The 26,899-nt window shown below is 39.2% G+C and overlaps 1 protein-coding gene across 1 annotated transcript in view; it reads left to right on the plus strand.

Annotated features, from left to right (window-relative positions):
• HAPLN1 (hyaluronan and proteoglycan link protein 1) overlaps window positions 1–26,899 on the plus strand; it is a 77,649-nt gene that overhangs the window by 36,700 nt on the left and 14,050 nt on the right. Inside the window, exon 2 of the mRNA XM_059694160.1 lies at window positions 10,273–10,398. Within this exon, the coding sequence (XP_059550143.1) occupies window positions 10,299–10,398 (100 nt within the window). The 5' untranslated portion in view covers window positions 10,273–10,298. The remainder of the gene's footprint in view (window positions 1–10,272; window positions 10,399–26,899) is intronic.

A 26,899-nucleotide genomic window follows, 5' to 3' on the forward strand; every position in this document is an offset into this window, starting at 1 on the left:
AAGACTAGTTCATGAGATGCTTTGATTTTTTACAATATTTGATGTGTTATGACAGAAAATGAATGCTTTCTTCTGCATTCCATGAAGGATGCATTTTAAAGAATAGAGCAATGTAATATTTACATTGGCTATAGTCTAATTTTTAATGTTCTATAGTAACATTATGACTTTAAGTCATTAGAAGTAGGATAAGTTCCTCAAAGATAAATAGAAGGAAAGGTGTTTATTTTCTTTTAATATCAATCACCATTATTGTCAAAATGTATTGCTTAACATATATTTCTTGACTTACTCCACTAACAACTATCTGTTTAAGAACCAGATTAATAGCCCTAGCCAGTTTGGCTCAGTGTATAGAGCATTGGCCTGCAGACTCAAGGGTCCCAGGTTCGATTCTGATCAAGGGCCTGTGCCTTGGTTGCGGGCACATACCCAGTAGGGGGTGTGCAGGAGGCAGCTGATCAATGTTTCTAACTCTCTATCCTTCTCCCTTCCTCTCTGTAAAAAATCAATAAAATATATATTTTTTAAAAAAGAACCAGATTAATAATTTTAAGAGACAGGTTCCCTCCTGACCCTGGAAACTTAGAAATCTCATATAGCTGAAAAACATTTGAGTAGATAGTGAGAACACCTACAGATAGTATACAGACAGAACTCACAGAAATGTACCAAAACTACTGCACCAACTTCTACTACACTCTAGGGCTTTGTGACCATAAGTCTCCTTGTCCAGCTGTTATACCATATTTTTTCTCTAACATATTGTGAATTAATTATCTGCTAGAGTTAGAACTAGAATATTGGAATATATTGAGAGCAAATCTAGAATTCTTTAGCATGACTTGAAAAGAGTCTTAGTGACTGCCCATATAAATGCATAGGGGGAAAAACATTTTTAAGTAGACATGACACAACAAATTGGTGTTTCTGTGGATACACCCCATCATACCTGTATGATATGGCTACACATGCAAAAGACACTAAGAACACACCATGACAAGAAAGTTGATTTTTACTATAGTTACAACTCATATTCTTTCTTTCCTGTCATATGAGTGGATTTTGACAACTACCTGTCCACTACTATTACCCCTTTGAAGAGATTCCTGATTGAAGAAGACATACCACAAGATTGGAGAGGCATATTTACTCTGCCAACTCTCTTAATAGTGGGAAAATAAGTCAAACAAGGAAAAATAAATATGCAATACTATACTTATTCTGTCTATAAATTTCATTTCCAACCTCAGTGTGACCTGGGTTGGAGAATACAATTCCAACTGAAGGTATTGTGTGCAAATAAATGTTGAATGAAGTGTTTACAACTCTTAAGCATCACCTTTAGGATAGATTTTCATGTAATTTGTAACCTATGAGTGTCAGAATCCTGCTATGTGTGTTTCATTTGTTTATTTGTTCAGCTGTACCAGACTATTAGTTACCCAGAAACAAACAAACAAACAAAAAAAAAACAGTCCAAGTAAGTCCTGCACTTAGTATGTATATGCTCTGTTTTTCCCCTGCACCTTAGATATGCAAACACCACCACTAAGGAGACCGTAAATGTGCTTTAAGAAGTGAAGGGTTGCAGAGTTTGTCCTAAACTGTATCAATATTCTCTAAGAGAGAGCTGGTGAAGAATAACCAGCCAGGAGCAAAGTGAATAGAAATGCTACTAAATAAGCAGTATCGTTATTATCCTTTTAAAAATCCAGGAAAGTTTTGCTGAAGTGTACAGTCCTAAAACACAATAGGAATAGAAGGGAGGGCCTGATATCTCCAATAAAATACGAATACGAATACGAAGGAGGAGGAGGAGGAGGAGGAGGAGGAGGAGGAGGAGGAGGAGGAGGAGGAGGAGGAGGGGGAGGAGGAGGAGGAGGAGGAGGAGGGGGAGGAGGAGGAGGAGGAGGAGGAGGAGGGGGAGGAGGAGGAGGGGGAGGAGGAGGAGAAGAAGAAGAAGAAGAAGAAGAAGAAGAAGAAGAAGAAGAAGAAGAAGAAGAAGAAGCAGAACTAATATGTGTAAGGTTTTGACATTTGTCATCAAATATTTCAGTTGATGGATGAAAAACTTGAACTTTAAGCAGTTGGGTGGCTTCTCTCACAGTCTACAACTAGAAAGTGGCAGAGCAAGAAATAAAACTGAATTCTGCCTTTCCTCCATTACACCCACTACATAGCTCCCCACCTCAATGGGACAGCCTCAATTTACATGTTACTGTTTTCCCATTTAATTATAAATATTCTCCTGATCACTCTGTGCCCTGGTTCAGATGGTGAATCATGTGATCATGTCAAATATCAAAATAATGTAATAAATATAACAATACATAGGGAAGAGAGAAGAGAAAAAATGATGAGTCAGATTTGTAGGCAATGAATTCAGAAATAGAAATATTAAAAAAAAAAACAAGAGAAAAAATTAAAGGATGGAAAATTTGAGGAGGGAGATGAAAGGAAAATGGGCTAATTACAAAATGCAGAGGAGGAAGAGAGAAAGAAATGACTCATACATTTTAAAATGCAGTTTATTCTGAGAATCATGAGGGTCCTAGATTCAACCTCTCAAGTTTTACCTCAATGGCACAAATCTATGACTTGTTGAGACTTCTGAGACTTTGAAGTAAAAAAGAAACCATGTAAATAGTAGAAATATCTACAATAAAGTGATACTAAAAAAGTGGTCATTTTGAAATGACCTAAGCAGTTTCTATACAGGTGGCTAACGTGTACTTCAGCGGTGATTGTAGGCTATATTACAAATCTTAGAGATTGTAATCTTTCTTAGAGAAGCCATCTTAGGACATTCTTGGAATTATAATACGGTACTCATTTTCTTGTGGCATTTTTATTTCCTCAAACTCAGAGACAGTGTGCCAAATATTCCCTTTATTATTCCTTTGCTACTTTTTTTATTGCCCTTCTTCTTATTTTTGAGTGGCCTTTTCTTCCTCTTTATTTACTCTCTTAATATCTCCTCTATAAGTTCTTCTCTTTTTCACTCCATTCCTATCCACTTTCCACCACATTGTTTTTAGAGAGCAGCAATGGGCCCAGAACTGAAGCACTTGAGGGAACCTCAACATCAGATGTACTGAATTGTCAGAAGTCCAGAGAGACTCAGAAAGTGTCTAAGACTGTTTCAGTAACGTGACAGTCATGCCAAACTTAGAGAATATAAATCATGGCAAATAACCTTTTGTAATGCCAAATATATTTTTCAAATCATTAGCCATTTTTGGATGGAAATTGTTCCAAATTGAATCGCCTAGTTTTCTGCATTTTTAATTTTATAAACATAGCAACATTATGAAAAGTTTATAAAATAAGAGGAAAGTATCCATCTGTCTGATATTTTAAGAAAATAATTAGCATGTTATGTGCATTTCTTTCCAGTGTTTTAATGTAACAGTTTAAAAAATAAACACATGTGCACTGTAGGAAAAAAAATAAGGAAAATGAGGGAAGAAAAATGAACATGGGCAAACATTATTTCTAGGGACTTATGGACTCTCTGAAGCGCCATTGCAGATGAAAAACACCTGGTAAAACTTTTTTCATTTTATTAATTTTTTTTGGATGACACTGGTCAACAAAATTACACAGGTTTCAGGTGCACAATTCTACAGCACAGCATTTGTATGCTGTATCGGGTGTTCACTACCCCACGTGAAGTCTCTGCCACCATTCTCTCTCTCTCTTTTTTTTTTTAATCCTGACCCAAGGATATTTTCCATTGATTTTTAGAGAGAATAGAAGAGAGAGGGAAAGACAGAGGAGCCTGCAACCAAGGTACTTGCCCTTGACCAGAATTGAAACCGGGACCCTTTGGTCTGCAGGCCCACGCTCTATCCACTGAGCCAAACCGGCTAGGGCCCTACCACCATTCTTAAAGGCTTTGACCAGTGGTTCTCAAATTTGAGCCTGTCAGACTCCCCTAAGCGAGGGTGAGGCTTGTGAAATACTGATCAATAGGCCCCACCCCTACTTTCTGATTCAAGAGATCCTGGGTATGGCCCAATAATTTGCTTTTTCAGCAAGTTTCCTGGCATTTCTTCTGCTCCCAGACCCATACTTTGCTTTGACACCTACACTCACTCCAAATAGTGAACTTTTAGAACTAACCTGCCTCTAAGATGAAGTTATCTATAGGTTATTTTTCTTATGTTTATCCATAAAAATTAGTCAGGTTTGAGGTGGGTCATGCCATCTCGAAAACAATAGTTTATTCAGTTTTTATACTTTTTCAAAAATACTTTTCACCCTGGGGAGAATTTATTATTATTACTATTACTATTTCGTAGGTGACGACATTGAGACCTGATGTAATGGATATGAGACCCGGAGTAGAACCTGTGCTTTCTTCTTCCTGATCTAGGACATTTGCCCAGCTTCTCAGGTAGCCAGAGGATCATGCCAAGGGCAAGGAAGCAGTAGACTGACCCGGCCAGATTAGGAGGTCACCATGACGACTATGGCTGGACATCCTATTCAGGGCATCATAAATGCTCTTTAGTTGCTTCAGCAGTTTGCACTTTGATAGAACAAGGCAAGATGACTGGGAGAGTGCTACCTTCGCTTGAAGTTTATATAGACTAACTCCCTGAGCGGAGCTATTGTTGTATAGTTGAACAAAGATTATTTTTTCAATCATGGCTTCTCTCTTGAGCATTGGTTATAGTCCAAGCAGTTCTGCATTCTTCGCCATTGTGTGAGTAAATCCTGGGGCTTAAGTAAAGATCCAGTTGTCCTGCACACGCTGAGCAATTCAAATGCATCATTAGTCTGAGGTCTTTAGCTATCATTTGGGTCAGCAGCCTGACTTCTGGATTGTACATACCTGTAGAGTTAAAACAGAAAACAAAACCAACCAACAGCAACAAAACAATCAATGACCCAGCATAAGGTTGCCATTAAAGAAAAAAGTAAGGATAGAATAATCTATAATTTGAACAGTGTAAAATTTATAGTTCTATGAAGGTCTTTATAACAGCAAAACAGCAAGAAAAGTAACTTCAGGAAAAAAGAACACTTGTTTAAATTGAGTTAATTTAACCCAATGGAAAAGTACATTTTGCAGTTTTTTGTTGTTGTTTTGTTCATTTCCCTGCACCACTGACCAGCTTTTAGGAAAAACTGGCCAACCCTCTTCTGCCCGTAAGTAGATCAGACTTTATTAAAAGGTATCAAGGAGGAGAAGATTTCATCTACTTTAAAATAATTCTGTAATAAGATTCTTCTGTTTAATATTTTGTGGTTTCTTTGTTCCTTTGATTTCTAGAAAACTTTACATTGATTCTCATAATTTTAAAACTAAATTTCAAGCACTAAATTGAAACATGTTCATGTCTTTATACCCTTGATGGAAGAAAAAGTAGCTCTTCTCAATCCTCCACATAATAAGACATATAATCTTTAAATGGAGCAAAATCTCCCTCAGTTTTGGCTCCTTTAGTCCTAGTAACTGGTTCTCTCATTCATCCTTCCTTTCAGCCCACAGGGCAGTGCTGGGTGCGGGGCGTGCAGTGGGGAAAGCAGTGGGACTTAAACTCACTGGTGTCTTGTGCAAACAGGGTTGTGATCAGTGTTACACACCCACAGCTGGTGAAGAGGGATGAGGGGGGCACTGGAGCTTGTGTGAGTGAAGTTTTGAAAAACACATGAGAGCTGGCCATGAAAGCTGGTGACATTCCTCAGGGTACACAAGACAAAGGGGGTGCGGAGTGCAGGCTCTGGGGAACACTGCCCAGACTCCAAGCTCCTCACTTTACATGCTGGGGACTTTACTGCTCTGAGGTTTCCAGAACTGTGAAAGGTGTGTGCTCATACACTTACTTCAACTGAGTTGTTCTAAGAAATAACAGTTGAATGTGTGAGACAGTGCCTAGCATGTAAGGAAATATGCGACATTAGCTCTCCAGGCACAGAAAAAAGTATGCATGCCTTCCATTTAGGCTAATTTATCCATTATCTAACACAATAATGTTAAATAATAGATGCAAAGCCTCATATTTGGCCACCCGTTGTTTGTATAATCTCTTTTAAAAGTAAACTAGTAACCTTATTTTTTGTTCTGTGTGACATCTTAGCACGTACCACATAAGCAATGTAGAATAAAATAACTTGAAAACATTATATATCAGATTTCAAAATTTCTAGTCCTTTAAATTGCCCATTTTAAATTCTTTTTGGAAAATTAAAAAAATATATTTTTATTGATTTTTAGAGAGAGAGGAATGGAGAGAGAGAGAGAGAGAGAGAGAGAGAGAGAGAGAGAGAGAGAAACATTGTTGTGAGAGCAAAACATTGATCTAACCTGCAACCCAGGCATGTGCCCTGACCTGGAATCAGACTGGCAACCTTTATGGTGCACAGGATGGTGTCCAACCAACTGAAGCCACACCATCCAGGGCTGAAGATGGTGTTCTTAAAGTTCAATTTTCTAGTGTCATATCTTTTGGTGAGACGGGTGTTATGTGGCCAGGATGGCAAAGATAATTTACTCTCTCCTACCTGGCGTGTATTAATGGCAGTGAGGTACCTGGTAGTGCTCACTGACATATGCCTCTATTCTAATCACAGATCACTGAAGATGTGCAATATCCTCAGCTTTTTAAAATCGAGGCTGGTGTGTGTGTGTGAATGCACATGTGTGTGCACACAATGAGCCACCAAGGAAGTGCTCATGGCACCAAGGTGGTGTCGTAAGCAAGGCAGGGCACAAGCATGCTAAGCAAAGTGCCATCTGACTTTTTACATGTAAGTCTAAAAAAAAAAAGCTTATATTCACTGTAACACAAGTTAAAGTTTTAAGATCATAGTAGGTTCAAGTTAAAAGCCTAAATTTAAAAAGGCAACAAAACAAATAAGTTAAGTTTCTTTTTTTTATTTTTATTTTTTAGAAAATAAGTACAACTCAATGTGGGTATTGCTTTTGCTCGAAAGCAAATATAAACGCTGCTGCTTACTAAATGTATGACCTCCAGCAAGAAAGTGTGTCAGGGAAAATGGAAATATCTGTCTCATGGTATTATTACAAAGATTGCATGAGCCATTGTATGCACAACGCTTAGCATAGATTGCACTTGGCAAATAGTAGATATTCATTTAAAAGTAGTTACTATTATTATTTATAACCCCCATGCTTGCATATTTAATTAGACTCTTGGACAGATAATACCTTAACTCAATGAAATGAGCACTTAGTGGCATACTTTTTAATACTTTGGTATGGAATTAAAGGAGATACAGTGGGGCCTTGACTTACGAGTGTCACGACTAACAAGTTTTTCGAGATACAAGCCATCTCTTGGCTGATTTTTTACTTTGAGTTGTGAGCTAAAATTCGGATTACGAGCCAGCTTCAGATACCCCACCACTAGTTGGCGCAGAGTGAATGCCACAACATCAGCCCAGCATCACGTGTTTCACTTGTTCACTTCTTGATTTGACATACGAATAATTTGAGTTATGAGCTTCATCACGGAACGAATTAAACTCATAAGTCAAGGCCCCACTGTATATAAATTTGTGCTGGTTTGCTCATTATTTTTTGTTTGTGTGTATAATTGTTCTAATTATATTCCAAATTCCCAAAGAGTCACTTTTATTATATTTGTTCACTCAAAGCATGTTCTGGGCTGAAAACAGATAATCTACACTAATAAAAGACAAAGATGCTAATTGACCATACCTTCACTGCCCCATAAGCCCCGCCCACCAGCCAATCAGAGTGACTATATGCCAATTAACTCACCCAAGATGGTGGCGGGCAGCCATGGAGCTGGAGCAAGCAGGAGGCTTGGTTGCCCGGGCGATGGAGGAAGCCAAGCTTCCTGACAGCCCTGAGCCGGCTGTGGCCTCCGCTAAAGGCAACAAAGTTTCAATTATAGAAGATAAACAAATCCCAGATACCTGCTTCCAGCCAGCCTCCACTGGGAGCTTGGGTGGCTGGGGGCCATGGCCAGCCTGCAAACAGCCATCAGCCCCTCACCCAGCTGGTCAGGCACCCCAGGGGACCCCCACCCTGAAGGGGCTGTGGCTAACCTGCAAACAGCCCTCAGCCCCTCACTCAGGCTGGCTAGGCACCCCAGCGGGAACCCCCACCCTGAAGAGGGTGTGGCCAGTCTGAAAACAGCCCTCAGCCCCTTACCCAGGCTGGCCAGGCACCCCAGCGGGACCCCCACCCTGATCTGGGACACCCTTCAGAACAAACCAGCCAGCCCCCCACCCATGCACCAGGCACATAATAAAAGGGTAATATGCAAATTGACCCTAACAGCAGAATGACTGGGAATGACAGGTCACTATGATACACACTGACCACCAGGGGGCAGACGCTCAATGCAGGAGCTGGCCCCTGGTGGTCAGTGCACTCCTACAGGGGGAGCTATGCTCAGCCACAAGCCAGGCTGATGGCTGCCAGCACAGCAGTGATGGTGGGAGCCTTTCCCACCTCCTCAGCTGCCCTCAGCTTAGGCCTGGTCCCCGCTGGCAAGTGGACATCCCCCGAGGGCTCCTGAGCTGCCAGAGGGATGTCTGACTGCCAGCTAAGGCCCGATCTCCCGGGGAGCGGGCCTAAGCCAGCAGGTGGACATCCCCCGAGGGGTCCCAGACTGCGAGAGGGCACAGGCCGGGCTGAGGGACCTCCCCGAGTACACAAATTTTTGTGCACCGGGCCTCTAGTATTTAATAATGGTATTCCATGGACAAAAGTCAGTAGCATAAAAAAATAATAATTTCTCCAAAAAATCTCAGAAGCACAAGCCAGTAGTGAACTTCTGACAATATGAGTAAATCAGGTAGAATTTTGAAGGTGACACTTCGTTTCCTGGAAAAGTAACTTTCTGAGTTTGCTCGCCCACAATCTTCTTTCTGCAGCACAATGAGGAAGAAGAAAAGGGTTAAAGCAAACATGAAAAACTGAAGCCCTAAGCATCACAACAATGCCAATTTTTAGAGGGGAGACAGCAGAGAGGTTGTGGTCCCAAGAGAGACTCAGGGAACTTTGCAGACAGTGCCTTGGGCTCCGGAGCAGAGGCTGGCCTGCGAGGACCTCCAGGAACAGGCTCAGGGCTCTTTAATAAGTATTCCAGGGAGTCAGGCTTTCTTGGAAAAAACAAATTAGTGGGAGAAGCCAGTACTGTGCAATTTCAGTTTTAAAAATAGCCAGGCATTGTGAAGGCTGCTGTGTGCGTGAGAGAAAAAGAAAGCCCTTGTTAATATTTGCCTCTGCTTCCACACTAAGACAGAGCAGCTACACTGACATTTTTGCCCCGCCGAAACTGCAAAGGTCATAGGGTTTGTATCACTTGGAATGAGTTTTTGGTCCTTCCCATGACAAAGTTTGGGGGGTGGATTGTGTCCTATTGTATCCATCAATCTTGCAATAGAGGACAGCCAGGTGATGGCTCTGCCTCTTTCACTCAGGACCAGAGCTGCTCCTTGATGTCTGTTTCAGCTCTTCATTTGCCTAATTGCCCTGGGAGCCTGGCAGGGACCTTCCCTGCAGCTGTGGCTCAGCTGACTGCAGAGACCCTACCTGGCACTCGAAGTTGGTGCGTCAGCAGTTTAGGTAGAAATGAATGAAAAATCAATCAGGATGACTGCAGTGGTAGCACGCACAACTCTAACCTAGTTTGTCCATAACTTTCAACTAGTCACCATAGACCCAAGCAGTGTTTAAGATGGTAACTGAATCTGTAACAAAAGTGCTGCTTCTGCTTAATCAGGCTTTTTTTTTTTTTTGTCCTCTTTTCCATTTAGAACAAGCAAATCTAACCTGCTTAGGGAGCCACATGGAAAATGAATGATATTGTCTAGTTTCATGCAAATATTCTCTATTTGCCCCGGTTTAACATTCAGTGATAAATTTCCAGATATGTATAAAATTGTTTTATTAACTTATACTTCAAATTCAGAGGTTCAAACAGCTTTTTTTTTTTAAAAAAAAAAGGTCTGTTATATCCTTGCCACATATCTTTGTAACTTGCTATAGCACTCTCTTATCAAAACTACACTGTCTTAAATTTTACAATTCTGCAAAGATAGAGTTAAACACTATTTGGACTCTGGCTACATGAGGGAAAGTGAAATTGTTCAAAGCTGCAGTCTTCGGCTCCCAAAGACAGCCACAGAAACTTTCTGAACAGATTGGGTTAAACATTTTTACAGACCCATTCTGTGATGATAAGGCGGCAATAAGTTGTGCAGTGCAACACTCCGAAGGGCTCCAAATCTCACACGCCTCTGTATGTGATGCTCTCACAGTGAAGAAGATTCTTGGGGCTATAAAGATGAAGAGCCTACTTCTTCTGGTGCTGATCTCCATCTGCTGGGCTGATCATCCTTCAGACAACTACACTCTAGGTCATGGCAGAGTTATTCACATCCAAGGTAAGAAAACACAGGTTCTCTTATGAACGTCAAACGAATTTCAAGTTCCTTAGAGTTGAGATGCTGGGTTTGTGTTTCTTCATTAGTTCTGCTGCACTGACTTTTCCCTTTCCTTTCTGCTAATTGGTGAACATGCTCCCTGGCTTTTGAATGCGATAGCATGACAGTAGAGATAGGAATTGGGGACAATTAAAGGGGAATGGCTTATGAATGTCCGACTGCAGGGAATTGATGTAATTGTTCCAGGCTTTTTAGCACAGTTGCTACCTTTCTTGTAAGTAGAACAGAGGACATAAAGTTTATTTCAGTGCAAGGCAAAGGGGGTGGGGAGAAATAGGAAGTAAAACTTACGATGTAAGGTCATGCTGCTAGCTAGAGTAAGCATTAGGAAAAACTATGTGGAAATGAAAGTCAGACAAGCTAAGCTTCAGGAGAAAGTAACTCACCGTGTTATAATCTCCTTTGGTGAATATTTAGCTCCGATTGACCAGTATGTTGCCTCTGCATGTTTCTGTTCAGCTCAGCTGAACCCTCAGCCTTAGAGCTGTAACGAGGTTTGGGGCTGCAGTGCAATGCAGCTATTTCCTCAGTCCCAGCTTCAGACGAGGGGCATCCTGCATTCAGAAAGCTAAGAGACTTATGCAATAAGGAAAAGATCGTTCTAAAGGAGCTGCCGCTTCTCTCTTTGCCCTGGTGTGCTGAATAATTAAAAGAAGAATGACAGGATTTAACAGTTTAAACATATGATGACATTAATTTTAGATGAACTCAGTTTGGGGACCAGAAGCATTATAAGTTCGCTAAGAGACATAAAACATCAAGTTATATCCTCAAGGTCAAAAGTGTAGTCTCAGAAAATTGCATCCACTGTTGCAAAGTATGAGTTGTGAAGGTCAAATGATAGTGTAAGTCTGGCTAGAAGTATTTTCCTGTACATATTGTGACTACACAAATAGGGTTCTGAATTTGACAATAGCTTGCTGTTTTAGACATATCTCTTTCACTTCTTTTGGCTTCCAACAGCTTTATGTTTTTTGCTGGACTGTGAAAAGGAATTATATAATCATAAATCGTACTATGCAAGCTGCTGACTCAGCTGTTTTTTAATGTATACAGCAGAGGAATCAAAGCTGTTCCCAGACACTGTATTTACACAGAGAGATTTCTGATGAGGAACAACATCTTTTTAACATCTAGTCACAGAATATAGTTCAGCCAAAAGGTTAATACTGAGTCATGATTACCAATAGCAGGTTTAAAGCTGATGTAAAATTAACGTTAGCTGTGGTTTCAAGTTATTATTAGACAGATATCTGTTATATTATGAACTATGTACAAACCATTTAGTTTAAAGTGCACTCAGAGTATGCAAATATTATTTTGGGAGTGTATTAACATTTTAAAAGCTACTCCTGGGGAGCCTTTAAACTAGACTTGAGCTTCATCAGTGAGGAAAACTTCTGTGGCCCCAGCCTTCCCATCTCATATACTCTGCTGGAATTTAGTGCAAAGGAATTTCTGACACGAGGTATCAGAATTATCCACAGTATTGCATACACTATCAAATTAAAAAATAACTTGATAGTTCATTTTTTAATTGTAAATTCATATTCTTAGAAAGTTACTCATAGCTTTCAAATAATAAAACTAGACAGCCTACCTTTTGCTTGTAGAAGCCTATACTGAAATGTAATTTGAATCAGGATTATGATGCTATGTCCATACATCTTAATTTATTTTAAAATTGCTCCAAATACCTGTTCTTGTTGTTTTTCATCTAATAAAAAGTTTTCTTTTTCCTTTATGATAGCATTTCGGTTGAACATTCATATCTTCAGTCCTCCAGAGAAACACCTCCAAGTGTCCTGACATAATTTCGGTTGTCATTTACAATGCAAAAATAACATGTATAGCACACGAGAGAATCATTATAGCAGATAATCTGCATTCCTCACTTGAAATACTAGTTTCTCATATTTAAACTCTTATTTGTCAAACTACATTAGTTTCTTATATTTAAACTTTTATTTGTCAAACATGGCCCAAAAGGAATTTAAAGGAGCTTAAACCCTCATAAAATTTTATAAGAATTTTGTAGTCAGATGACTAAGTTAGTAAATCTGGCTTTCAAATTCCTGAGTTGTACTGATAAGCACAATGGGCTCCTCTCAGTGATAGAAAATTGTTCAGAATTCGCATTACTGCAATAACACCTTTTCTATCTCCCCATGTTTATTAAATTTCTATGTTTGTATTCCCAGGCCCAAATGACACCAGGGCAATATGCACATTATTCCCAAATTCCCCTAAGCTGCTTTGATGAAGATGTTCAACACTTAGATAGTATGTTCTTGAGTCTCAGGCATAAGAGTTGCCTAATTATTTTTTGAAGACTTCCTCCCAAATTTGTTATGGGAGCGTCTACAGATACATGGGAACAAAAACATTTAATCTGGCTTTTTCTTTTTAAAAAAAGTGGAATTACCAGGAAAGAAAATGCAAGTATAGAAGCCTGTGCAGTGTTTCTGGTGAAAAGCATGTGTCTGGTTATGAAAAAGGAAACTCGCCCAGTTTCCCATGAAGAAAGACACAGCCTTTGATAAAAAATGCACGTATACTCATTCATGCCTTTTAACGTTTTTATTGAAGCTGTTTGAAAGCAAGCTTTACTTGTCCATGGAGTCTGCTAATGTAGTTCCCAATGTAGAAGACAGTCATTTCTTAAAATATAGCTACAGGAAGAGGTAGCTGCTGTTAATACTGTCTCTACAACACTTTCCACTAATACACTACATCCCTCGTTTCCTGATATGCCTAGTCAAACAACTTCTAACTCCTTTGAAACTCGAGGTCCAAAAACTCTTTCTGTACATTTTTAATTACCAGTAGACGTTCAAAGGTAAGGAATACACTTTTTTAAAACTGTTTTTTTTTTAAGGAGACATTTACATAGACACCAGAGAAGTCATATGACCATTTGCCCATTAAACAATGTAAAAAGCAAAATAGTGAATGCAAAACTGCTTGACCATATTCAGGTCCGAGAGCCAATGGCGTCCTTCCTCTGGTGGTCAAATGCAGTCTTCCGACAAGTTCGAGACTTTCCCCCCAATGCCACTACTGACTTTAGATATTGGACATTTAATTTCTTTAAGTTTCCTTCCCCTCACCTATAAAATCAGGCATAATCACCATTTATTCCGTAGAGCTTTGTAGGAATTAAGTTAGGTAATATTTGGATAATATTTGGATAAGTCATTACTACTGAGCCTGGCACACAATAAACTCTCAATAGATGACGGTTATTATCATCATGTTTGTTACTTCCTCACTGCCATGGAAAAGGAGACTGGTGGAAAAGCTCATGCTTTTCAAACTTATTTGTAACAGAACCTTAGTTCTAATGAAGTAAACATTCTATAAGTTGCCTTCTTTGCCCTCTTTAGTTTCACAAATGAAAATTTCCCCCAATAGTATTATCCAGTCCTCTTACTTTCCTTGTAAACACAGAAGCTTTTCAAACTTAAGTAATTTTCCTTTCATAGACTTATTAGGTGAATGCAGATAAGCTAAATGTTGTTCTTTTATAATTTTAAAAATAGTTTTAAAATAACAAGAATAAAATTATTGCCCTCTATTTAATAAGTAAAATGTACTGTCACTTTCTCAAAAGATAAAACAGTAATAGTTTTTAAGGGAAGAATTGTCAGAAGTTTATCTCTCTGGGTAGAAAAATAATGTATATCTAGAATCCTTGGCAGAAGTGGACATTCCCCATCCAGGGGTTTGGCTCCTTTATCCTGTGTGTCTCAAATAACTCCTCTGTCCCTGCTTAGCATGGGTTACTTTTTTGTTAAAATAGCTCCATTTCCCCATCAGATGGTCAGATTTTTAACACCACAACTATATAGTTGTGCCTGGAACATAGTATGCGCTTAATATGTATATGTTTGTTAAATAAATGGATGAGTATAATCGAATACATCCAAATTACCATTATCCTAATGAGCATTTCTTAAGTCCCGTGGCATCCAGGGCATTTAGCAATGCAATGACATAATGTGTAGGCTTAATGAACATTAAGTAGATGACTGCTTTCATTATAATGATGATAAAAGCTAAACCATAGTTTATAGAATTTAAGGACTTAAGATGACTTCAATATATGATATCTAGATTAATATCTCATTGTACAAATAAAGAAATCAAGACCCAGAGATTTTATATTTCTTGTCCCTGGTAGCATGGCTAATGAGGAACAGTGTCTCTTGGCTAATCCCTTCCCCTCTTCAAGTATGGGCTCATTTCTCACCTTCTCAATGAATTTTCCCTGACTATTGCAGTCTCCTACTCCTATGGACCCCAATCTCTCTCACATCTTTTCCTTTTCTCTGTAGCACTGGCTAATGACTTTACCTATTTTGCATAATAGTTTGTGTCCATCTCAAGGTCCGTTTCACAAGTACAGAGACAGCTGATGTATCCAAGTCACCTAAATCAGTACCTGGCACATAGTAGGTGGCCAATACATGTTTATTGAATAAATCCAGGACCAAGATCCCAGTATTATTCCTAATCAAGTTCTAGTCAGTCTTTCCAAATGTCAGGGAAATAGTTTCAGTTCGTAGAAAGAGAGGCAGCAGATGAAGAAGAGGATTATGAGATTGGGTCATTGGTCGTATGCATGGCTCCCACACTGCACCCAGCATCTTACTCTCCATGAGGGTCCATCAGAGGCAGGACGCAGGACGCAGCAATCTTCCTAATGTGTGCATGCAGCTGTGAAGAGCAGTCATTTTACATTTGGTCACTGCAATGCTACCTTGTTCCTTATGTAATATCTGCAGAGTCGGGATCTGGTGGTGCAGAGTGGATCAAAAGAAGTGGAGTGAATTTAAAAATGTATGATCACAAGCCATCCACTGAGCCAAAGTTTAATGGGAGAAGTAGATAAGTGCTACTCTGGCTTAATTTTCTCTCTTCCACTGAAAACTCATTTGAATTCTATGAGTCTACTATGAAAAGTTAAATTAATTCATTTTGTCTTTTTAAGACAGAGTATGCTATTTACAGCCACAAATGAAAAATTCACAAATATCAAGTATAGTTCCCAAATGGCATTTAGATAAATATATACAGTGTTAATAATTCTATCTAAAAAATATTAGCTATAAAGTATCTGAATTTCATCATGAAATCATAAGAATTGGCAATATCATGAGTATTAGATAACTAATTCTAAAATCTCTTTTACTATAGGACATGAAACCAAAAATGTCAGAAGAACCTACTACCTTGAATACAGGCTTATCATTTGGTCAAACTAAGAATATCACCATACAAATATAATAAAGGAGTCCAGAAGGAAAATGTATATATAGGCAAATATGTACATACTAGTGGCCCAGCGCACGAAATTCATGCACGGTGTGTGTGTGTGTGTGTGTGTGTGTGTGTGTGTGTGTGTATGTCCCTGAGCCAGGCCTACATCCCCTCGAAGTCCGGGAGCCCTCGGGGGATGTCCAACTGATGGTGTAGGCCTGCTCCCCACAGGCCTAAGCCGTCAGTTGGACATCCTTAGCGCTGCCGCGGAGGTGGGAGAGGCTCCTGCCACCACTGCTGGGCTCTCCAGCTGTGAGCCAAGCAGTGCTCCCCCTGTGGGAGTGCAATGACCACCAGGGGACAGCTCCTGCATTGAGTGTCTGCCCCCTGGTGGTCAGTGTGCATTGTTGCAACTGGTCATTCTGCTGTTCGGTCGATTTGCATATTAGCTTTTTATTATACCGGATGTAAAAATACTCACATACTGCACACATACATTTACACACTTATTCACGCTGTTACAGCAAAGTACCATATACTGGGTGGCTAATAAACAACAGAAATTTATTTTTCACAGTTTTGGAGGCTGGGAACTTCAAAAATATGGTGCTGACAGATGCAGTGTCTGGTGAAAGCTGGCTCTCTAGTTCATAAATTGTCATTTTTTCTCTGTGTCCTCAAATCACTGAGGGGGACAAGGGATCTCTCCCAGGTCTCTTCTATAGGGTACTAATCCCATTTCTAAGGGTTCCACCCTCATGAACTAACCATCTCTCAAAGGCCCTACCTTCAAATGTCTTCACATAGGGGATCAGGTTTCAACAAATGAGTTTGCTAGTGGTGGGGGGAGGGGAATAAACATTCAGTGTAGAACAAGCACCTATTATACATAGCCAGTGGGGATGGAGTGATAAACAGAACACATGGCTTTGTCTTCTTTGAGCTTATAGTCTAGTGAGAGACAGACATTTCTGTGGATTTAAAACTATTGATTATGATAACTGCTATAAGGAAAATTATGGAATTCTACAGAGAGAAGATAACATTACATATTATTACCTTAAACAGAAGCATTCAAAAAAGCAGTATCTTTAAATTATAGATATAAGTTAAATGTGGTAATATCTTTCTTCAACTATATAGCTGCTACACTAGATATGTACACATATAATTATACCTATATACATATACACAATGATTATAAATAGTAAAATCAATGAATGAAATGATTATAGATTGATATACAATTTCGGTAAGTTGCTGCTGGGCATAAATTACATTGAGGAAGATTGGGAGAACAGATTTGGACAAAGGAGGGGGGACTCAAGTTATCTATTGGACATGCAATTTAAGACCAGCAGGTAGTTGGTTTACTAAGTTTGATATTCAGGAAAAATGTACTACTAGAAAGTTTGCAATTGTTAGCACATAAGTGGTATTTATAGCCATGAGACTAGATGAGATCACCTGGAAAAGAAGGAAATGCAGATAGAGGCAAGGAGATGACCCTGGTCTGAGATCTGGAGACCCACAGCACCAACAGGTGGGCACAAAGGGGATGTGTAGGTTCCCAGATGCAAATGTGCTCCAAGTCTGAATCCTCATCACTGATATGTGGTCACTTTCTCTCATATAATTTTTCCCCAAAGTTTAATTTAGTTGCATACATTTTAAGATGGGGGATTTTTTTTAACATTAAAACCTTTTGTCTGTTGAAAAATTCAAAGAAGTGCTATCTTTCAGCCTGCATTCCATTGGACAACATCAGTGGGAGCCAGTTCATGCATCAGAATGGGCATGTCCTTCCCACTCCCTGCTGTCCTCAGGACAGTGGTGCTCCCTCAGCCTTGCCCACCTGGGCATTTGTGTTTGACTTACCTTTCATTTTATTTGAGCACTAAATTTAATACTCAGCACATTGAATGCCATCATTTCATGATTGCTTATTAAATAAAGAATCACAGGATCCCTTTTGCCTCCAGGATTGACTCTGTGACACTATTATTTGGTATATTTTATACTAAGTGAAGACATTAACCAACAGTGTCCTTTCTGAAAATTACAGATAGCTTGACCTTATACTTCACCACAAAGTGGAAGTGGTCTGAGTGGAGACAAGTAGATTTGAGATCTACCCTTCTACCACATGAAGACATTTCCAATAATTAAGGACTGTGTGGTTAATTACAACTTAATGAAGAAGAATGACTCATGCTAATGTTTTGGTTTCCCCATACCTTTGGAAACAAGCCTCCATTATAGTTAAAATCCTGCAAAGTATGTTTATATTAAGAATGTCATTCACCATGTTAGTGAAATGTTCAAATTTTATTTTCCAATTTATTCTCCTGTAATGCATTCCTTAATCTCTTTATAGCTATGATAACCCAAATTGCTTATTCTAAGTCTAAAATATAAGAATTAAATCTATTTCTTTATCCATAAACCTTTGATAACATGGATCAATGTAAATTCTGAAAATTATTAACCAAAACAGACAACTCTGAGTTGACAAAACACTAAGATTGTCTCTAGTTTCTGGGACAAGTTGCGCTGGACATAGCCGTGGCAGTAATACTAACATACTTACATTACAGTGTGATGCACAATGGAAAGTACATTACCTGAGTCATCTCATTCAGCCCTCCCCGCGACACTGGAGAATGGCGGTTATCTTCGCTGAAGTTGAGACAGGTTCAGTCACTTGCCTCGGGTGTAAGGTTATTATGCAGTGAAGCTGAGATTCAAGCTCAGGCAGGCAGCTCTTGTGCTCTCTCATACAGGAGCCATACAGCCTCCATATACCTTTCCTTAGAACCTTTTAAGTAAAGCAGTGGGTAAATCGGCCCCCGTTTTATTCCATTCAAGTAATATAATTATGTTCCAAAAGAAATCAAATCATTATATAGCTGCTACACTAGATATGTACACATATAGATCTTGGTCTTGGACCTGGGAGAAACTTTTCCTACAGGTCACCGTGGCGATTCTTCAGAGGAGTTAGAGCAGTGGTTCTCAACCTTGGCTGCACATTAGAATCACCTGGGAATCTTTTTAAAATCCTGATTTCTGGGCCTCACCTCCGGAAATTCTGTTTCTTTCTTATGGGGTGGGGCCACAACATTAGTAACAAAGAAACAGAATTTCCAGAGGATGAGGCCCAGAAATCAGGATTTTAAAAAGATCCCCAGGTGATTCTAATGTGCAGCCAAGGTTGAGAACCACTGAGTTAGAGGAATGAGGCAGGGGTGGGGTGGCAGCTGTGTAAACACATTCCACCGCTATCCCCCAATGATGACTGTCTGGAACCCCCCAAGGAAACTCAAGAGGCGGCAGAAAGAAGTTGGATTATATAGATTCAGATAGATTTCTTTTAAAGCAGTGGTTCTCAACCTTCTGGCTCTTTATATACAGTTCCTCATGTTGTGACCCAACCATAAAATTATTTTCGTTGCTACTTCATAACTGTAATGTTGCTACTGTAATGAATCTTAATGTAAATATCTGATATGCAGGATGGTCTTAGGCGACCCCAGTGAAAGGGCCGTTCAACCGCCAAAGGGGTCGCGACCCACAGGTTGAGAACTGCTGTTTAAAGGCTTCTTAGTTGGTGGTCCTGAAATGCACTCTTGTCTTGGTGAGAACCAATGTATTTAGAGAATCATCAAGAGTTGGTAAGATGTGACTTTCTCAGAATCAGTAGCTTCTAGGAACTGTCTCTGAAAGAGCACAGGTAAAGAAGGCCGTGTGGAAGGTAGAAGCTATTGCACACCTGCCACACTTTGGACACTCAGTGACTCTTTGTTAGTTAGAGCCAGCTTTTCTGGGCACTCACAGTATGCCAGGCAGGAGGAAGTTCTCAACATATGGCCTCATTTAACTCTCACCGGGATCCTGGGAAGAAGGTGGCTTGACTCTATTTTACTGATGAAGAAACTGAGGCACAGAGAGATTAAGGGACACAATGGAAGGGCCATGGAGTATTTACTTAACCAATAAACACTCTCCGTTAAAAAACAGATGAAATAATAATGAATGTGAAAAGATAAAAACTCACATAGAACTTAATCAGCAGAACAGAGCCTAAGTCACTTAGCCTACTTCTGGTACAAAAAGAGAATTAAGAAAAAAAACACATTTTTTTCAGGATATTAACGGAGTTTCAAGTTTGTATCTCAGCACAGTGGTTTTTATTAAACTGTGTTCAATTGACCCCCTAGAGCTATTGGGGGGAGGGGAACTCTTGATGCACATTTCAAGCAGAGAAGCTCACTTTTTGTCGCATTTATATTACAAAGGTTTGTCTAAAATACCCTTTGGGGAGAAAAAGTTTCACTGTTTCTAAATTTTTTAAATATTGCCATAGATCAACCTCTAGGCTCTAAAATAGTGATAGCATTTATCCTTATTTTTTACTCTGAAACTTGGATATAATAATAACATGGTATACACTTGTGGTTACCATCATCCAAAGTAATACTATATCTAGGTGTTGGGTAATTTTCCATTAGAGAAACAATTTAGCTTAAGGCAAGGAAGGAAGACGGATATGGTCAATACCTAAGAGGATGCTTTATGGCACATCAGGTCATCTGATGAAGGTCTTGACCGAAAGGACATATGCCACTTAAAGACATTGTAAAAACACAATTTGGTTCAGCTGTAGATTGAAGGGAAACAGCAGGGCACAAAGACTCTACCATGGTTAGAGGGAAGGTAGGGGTAGGAGTTGGGATGGAGGAGAGAAGTAAATTCGTATTGCCTGTGAGACCAAAGGCAAGATCAAAGATGGTGAAAAACAGCAGTGAGCACTTTCCAGCAAAGAGCAGCCTTCACTTATCCCATTTTCAGCATTGGGCTTTTCCTTTATAGTTCAAAACTAGACAACAGCGAGGACCTTTGGCAATAGCATCTTTAAGGAATATGGAATATGAGATAAATTTTTCATGTTTTAAAGACATATTTAAAGATAGCATTGTATTAACAGATCAATAGGTCTTCTGCAAATATATACTCCTTCAATAATGACAATATAGTGGGGCCTTGACTTACGAGTTTAATTCGTTCCGTGACAGAGCTTGTAACTCAAATTACTCGTATGTCAAATCTTAAAGTGAACGAGTGAGACACGTGATGCTGGGCTGATGTTGTGGCATTCTCTGTGACGTTCGCTGCGCCAACTAGCGGTGGGGTATCTGAAACTGGCTCGTAACCCGAATTTTAGCTCACAACTCAAAGCAAAAAATGGGCCGAGAGACGGCTCATATCTCGAAAAACTCGTTAGTCGGGACACTCGTAAGTCAAGGCCCCACTGTATATAGCAATTTTGTTAAAAGCTTCTTAAGTATCTTTTCTAGAGTACTCAGATAAGGTTTGTTTGTTTGTTAAATTCCCTCAACTATTTAATTTCTTTTCATACCATTTTCATTTAGTTTGTGCATAGGTGATACATTCACATGGTTCGAAATTTCAAAAATGTGCAAGTAAACACTGTGAAACTCTCCCACGACCCCTCTTAGGCAAGCATGTCAAATTCTTGGCCCGCGGGTGCATGCCTCGTTTGCTTTGCCCGTGTGAGCCTCTGAGTTTGACATGCTTGCTCGAAGGAGACATTTACCTCACTTTTCTATAGGCTACCGAGGTTATTAGTTTCTGGTAAATCCTTTCAGATAGAGTTTATGCAGATATACCTTTCTTTATTATTTATACAAATGGTGGGAGCACCACATATTCTTAGAGCAGAATTTGAACTTCTGGTGAAAGCAAAGACAGGCTAAGGACAAGTCCAGGAAGGTCTCAAACTCAAGTCAAGTAGTTGAGGGCAGAGGGCAAATTGGATCCTCATTAAAGCTCCTCTCCTGCCCCCTTCAGGTCAGCCCTCCCTGAAGCACTGAGTCCGAGAGAGCCTCAGAGTCCTTTGCATTCAGGAATAGCTGGGGAGGAAACTAAAGCTCTGTCTCTGACAAATTAAAAGTAATCAGCTCCCAAAAGGACAGCAAAGCCCAGCCATGTTGCTCAGTGGTTGAGTCTCCACCGATGAACCAGGGCACATGCCCAATTTGGGGGCTCGATCCCCATTTGGGGGCATGTAGGAGGTGGCCTCTCCCATTATTGATGTTTCTATCTCTCTCTCTCCCTCTCCCCTCCTCATTGAAATCAATAAAAATATATTTTTTTAGAAAAGCATAAACAAAAAGACACACACACAAAAGGACAGTAAAGGCTGGATGGAGGTAAGGGTTGGGCAGAGCTAGGACCAGAAAGAGTTTCCAATGCAAAGCTGAGCAGACACATCAGAATTACAGCGAAATGATGGGAGCTTCTCACTCCAGGTGAGCAGCTTTAGGAAACATTAGATTCATTCCAATCTGAGGGAAACAACATAATTATAAACAGTTTAAGTTTCATGAGTAAGATACTCCACATTTTCTTCTTATGTAAGGTACAATGAGAGACCAATGTCTAAATTAGTCATTCTGCTTAAATATTGTCTTTAACACGTATATTTAATTTTTGAGAGCTATCTAATTGCATAAAGCAATAGTAGGTGTCCACGTCTACTGCTACAGCCAAGCACAGGCTCTAGGCACACTGGTCGATGTCAGTCACGGACACCAGCGCGTGCCAGGCCTTATGTTGCTGTGAAAGGAACAATGTGAACGAGGCGTGGAGAGGAGGCAGAGGGATTGTTTTCAGGAGACTGTGGCAGGCACAGCAGTTAGGATACAAATCCGTTCTGGCTGCTCATCCTCGGGCAGCTTTGGCTACCCTAATGAGAGTAACAGCTTCCAAAGTGTTAGTCTTACACATCCAAACCCACTACAGTGAGAACAGATGTCACAAAAATAAGGAACTATTTTTAAAACCTGTGCAGATTTTTTCAAATGACTCATCATGGAGCTGACAGTTGAGTCTCTGCCTCCCAGTTTGGAATATCAGGGAGGAATTAGCTTTCCGTTTGGGTTGATGAAACGCTTTGGAAATAGGTAGTGGGGGTAGTTGCACAACATGGCAAAAGTAATTAATGCCATTGAAATGTGCTCTTTAGAATACTTAGAATGGCAAATGCTATGTATATTTTTCCACAATAAAAAAAAATTCAGATGATGGTGGTAGAGGGAGGTATTTTTAATGTCCTAGTTTAGTACCTTATTCAGCCATATTATAGTCCCCAATTTTTTGTTTTTCCTTTTTACATTTTATTGGTCTAGGAAGTCCAAAGTCTGTAGACTACTTCATCTATACACCAGTGAGAAAGTAACCAACCAAGATGGTTTATTTGAAAATGCATAATTTATTTTGAAAAGAAAACTTTGATCTGTAGCACCTTCTCCTCTTTCTGTTACCTTTGCATTTTTTTTTTTTTTTTGGCTAGGAATGGCAAAAAAAAAGATTATATTTTGAATAAAACTAAGAACAATAAATAGCCCAATACCATATTTCTAATTGTTTTTCTGCAACTACTTACTTTTTCTACTGTTTGAAAGACTTCACCTAAATTATAAAGCAATACAAAGATCAGTCCTTTGGTCATGCCACTGCTTTTATAATTTTGTGAAACTGAACAGTGTCCTGGATTTCACAAAATTTGTAAAATAATAACGAGGTCCTGCTGTTTTCCCTGGAGACAACTGTGGTCTTTGAAGGGCATCAAAATTTTCAAGTCATTGTCATTGAAACTCACTAATAGAAATAGGAAACTTATGTAATTTACAAATTGAACTTAAGAAAAGTTGAAACCCCCCAAATAAGCACATATAAGTTCCTTGTTTGTTTGTATATATATAAAGGAAAACAAGCAATACTCATTCTGGTTCTCAAGGTTTATTTTTATCTTTTACATTATATTTGCTTTGCAACTGCATGTTGATCAAACAGTTTTGATTTAAACATAAATTTAAGGGTCCAGGTTTTTGCATCCAATGATCAGATTCAAGACTTCCTCTAGGCAAGACAGCACAGTTTGTCATCAGCACTCAGTCCCCTTCCTGCTCTTTGTGCCTTCCCTCTTCCTCTCCAGTTTAATGAGTTTCCTGGCTGATCACTATCATGACAGCTTGCCATAGCAAGTCTGAAAGAATCTTAAACTCAATGTCCTCATGACAGATCTGTCACTCAAATAGCTAAATCCTGGTAGAGCCTGCAATGGAACCCAGAGCTCCTGACTCACTGGCCAGTGCTCATGCCTACATCTCACCTGTTCTGCAACAGGCCACTTCCCCTCCACCTTCAATGCTCTATAATTTTCACTGTGGATCTTCTAAGGACAAGCAAACTAAAAAAATAAGATATTCTCAACAGGTCAAGTCAGGACTTTAGGTTAATGAACATGGCTCTCAGTCACTCAATGTGTTACAATTTACACATCTTTCTTAGGGTTCTTTGAATTTCAGTCAGAGATTTCTGGCATCTATTACTTTTGGCACTTAGCCCCCCAAAAGATAAAAATAAAAATGGTAGAAATTTGTACACTCTGGCTGATTAGAAACATTGTTTTGTGGGAAGCCAGTGGATTATTGGTGCCTGCTCAGTTCTCAATATTATAGCACAAAGTCACCATCTACTCACAATGCTGGAGTAAAATAAACAGTGCCTAAAAAAAATCAGAAGCTTATACTTCTAAAATACTACAAGATTATTTACAGTTAACCACAGAAAAAAATTAGAAGTCTCAGTCCTTTGCACGAGAGTTTTGATCTTTCCTTTAACTCTTTAATTTATAAAACACTCAGATCTTGTATTCATTCTGGAACACCTTATGATTATGGTAAACCACACGATAATTTCCAAGTTTCCTGCATAATGGAGGTGGTATTTGTATATTTTTTTACTCCATATGGATCAAAAATGTATAAGTAAATGACAATATAGGTTAATATATGCCAAAATTATTCTCAATATCAGGCAGTGTCATATTTGAGAAATATTGTGGGAAGTATATGCAGTAGGAACAGTTAGCAGTGAGTAGACACTTACTTTGGGTGAGCCATTATTTTAAGTGGTTTATGTGTCTACTCTAGTAGATATTACTACCCTAATTCACATACAATAAAATTGGGATTTAGATGTTGCAGAACGTGCTCAAGGCTACACACCCAGTACATTAAGGAGATGAAGCTACAACAAAGTCTTTATCACATTAAAGCCCTGTGCCTAACTACTGTAATACCCCTATTCCAGTGCATTTGGGCATTAGTTTTGACTTTACAAAGCTTAGAAGAATCATGAAACTGCAACCTCTTTTTAAAAATATATTTTTTATTGAGGAAGGGAGAGGGAGAGAGAGAAAACATCGGTGAGAGAAACATCAATCTGCTTTCTCCTGCATGCCCCCTACTGGGCATGGAGCCCACAACCCAGGCATGTGCTCTGATGCAGAATTGAACCAGTGACCTCTCAGTGCACAGAAGGATGTTCCATCAACTGAGCCACACCCACCAGGGCGGAAACCTCTTGTAGCTGTGTGTCACGTCTAAACTCAAGTCCCTGCAGGAGACGGCCCAACCCCCAGGTGTCCTCCCACGGGGCTGGGGAGATGTTCTTTGTAGCCCTCAGACATAACTACGCAAACTTAGGCAACAGCTTTTTTCCTCCTCCCAGAAAGAAGACATTAGAGAGATTTAGGTAGAACTTGGATGCAGTAATAGGGGAAAATTACATGTAGGATAGATAGAGTGGGAGATATTTACTTTTCATCTCCTCTAATTCCGTGGTCCTAAAATAAGAAGATAAAAAATAGAATCTAAAGGAAATGCTTAATGATCTGGATTCGTTTTAATTAAGCAATTGTCCTCTCTCCTCTTTTTTTTAATCTATTCAAAGTGGGATTATTAATGGCTTTGTTAAACTTTTCAGTTTCTGAGGATTGGGGCTGACTTATACATGAAATTATGTTTGTTTTTCAATATTACATAATTCTGTTTGCTATATGATAAAAATAAAACCATTGTATCTATTTTTGTAAACTTTTATATTTTAAAATCTGAATCCTAGGCATGCCATTGAATACGTTTTGAGATCTGCCTGGAGATGAGTGGCTACTCTTCATGGTATCTTGTGTATCTTAAATGATTCATGGACAAAAGTTACTCAGTACCTACCTGCCTAAGGCAGGCAGGGCTACATGAAAGGCAGTCTTGGCAGCCTTTGAAGGCTGTGCATAGATGAGAAGCTTTGTGTTTCCAGGAGTTCTTATATCACTTTCTCGTTTTCAAATCTTGCACATCCTCAAGAGACCTTGTCAAGGTCAGAAGCACAATGAGCTAACCAGGGGAAACCCCAGAGAAAGCCAAGATCTGAAAATAACAGCAGGTTCTCTAGCGAACCGCAGCCCTGCTGACTTGGCAAGCTTAGAGCACTGCAGTACTCTCTGGGAGGCAATAAAGTCCTTGGAGGAGGGACGAGGAAAGCGAAAGGGCAAGGAAATGAAAGGTGGATGTGATAAGATAACTGTTAAATAAGAAATAGCAGGAAACAAAGAGAGAGGGAGTAGAAGGAGCTTTAAAGGAATAAAGAAGTAATTATTTGGTTAATCAGAAAATAAGTATAACTTTGGATACACTTTTAACATTCAAGTTTTGAGGAATATATTTCAAAATCTGCAGGTTTTATAAAGCCTTTGCTAAAAATACCTTTTGTGAAAATAAAATATGTACATGCTGCTTAAAATACTCCAGAATGACATTTTAATCACGGGTATATATTTGAATAGAGGCCATGTGTGAGGTTATTCTAAGTTATTTGGCCAGAAGCATAATAAAAGTTAATCATGTTGTTTTATACTTTTTTTCATAAATACAATACAGATTTATTGTATTAGAAAGCTCACCTAGGAAGAGAAAAGTTTGCCTACAAAATTTTTGGTCTATATTAATGAAATAGCCATGATACTTTGTCATTTCTCTTCATCTTGTTTCTACATTTTTATATTTAAATGTAAAAAATAAAATTTATTATGAAATCACCAAACTTCAGATGACTATGGAGCTTTATACCCAATATTTCTTAGTGATTACAGTGCACATTTTTCCTTTTTTCAATGGTTTACTAGTAAAAGACATAGCTACTTTATGCCCTCTAAGTATCAGAGGTACCTTTCTAGGTGGCTCAAAGAGACCACTGCTCAACAATGCAAAGACGCTTATCACCCAATGTTGCTGTTCATCGGATACCCTGGATT

The sequence above is a fragment of the Myotis daubentonii genome, chromosome 4 (assembly GCF_963259705.1).
Source record: "Myotis daubentonii chromosome 4, mMyoDau2.1, whole genome shotgun sequence".
Taxonomy (NCBI): domain Eukaryota; kingdom Metazoa; phylum Chordata; class Mammalia; order Chiroptera; family Vespertilionidae; genus Myotis; species Myotis daubentonii.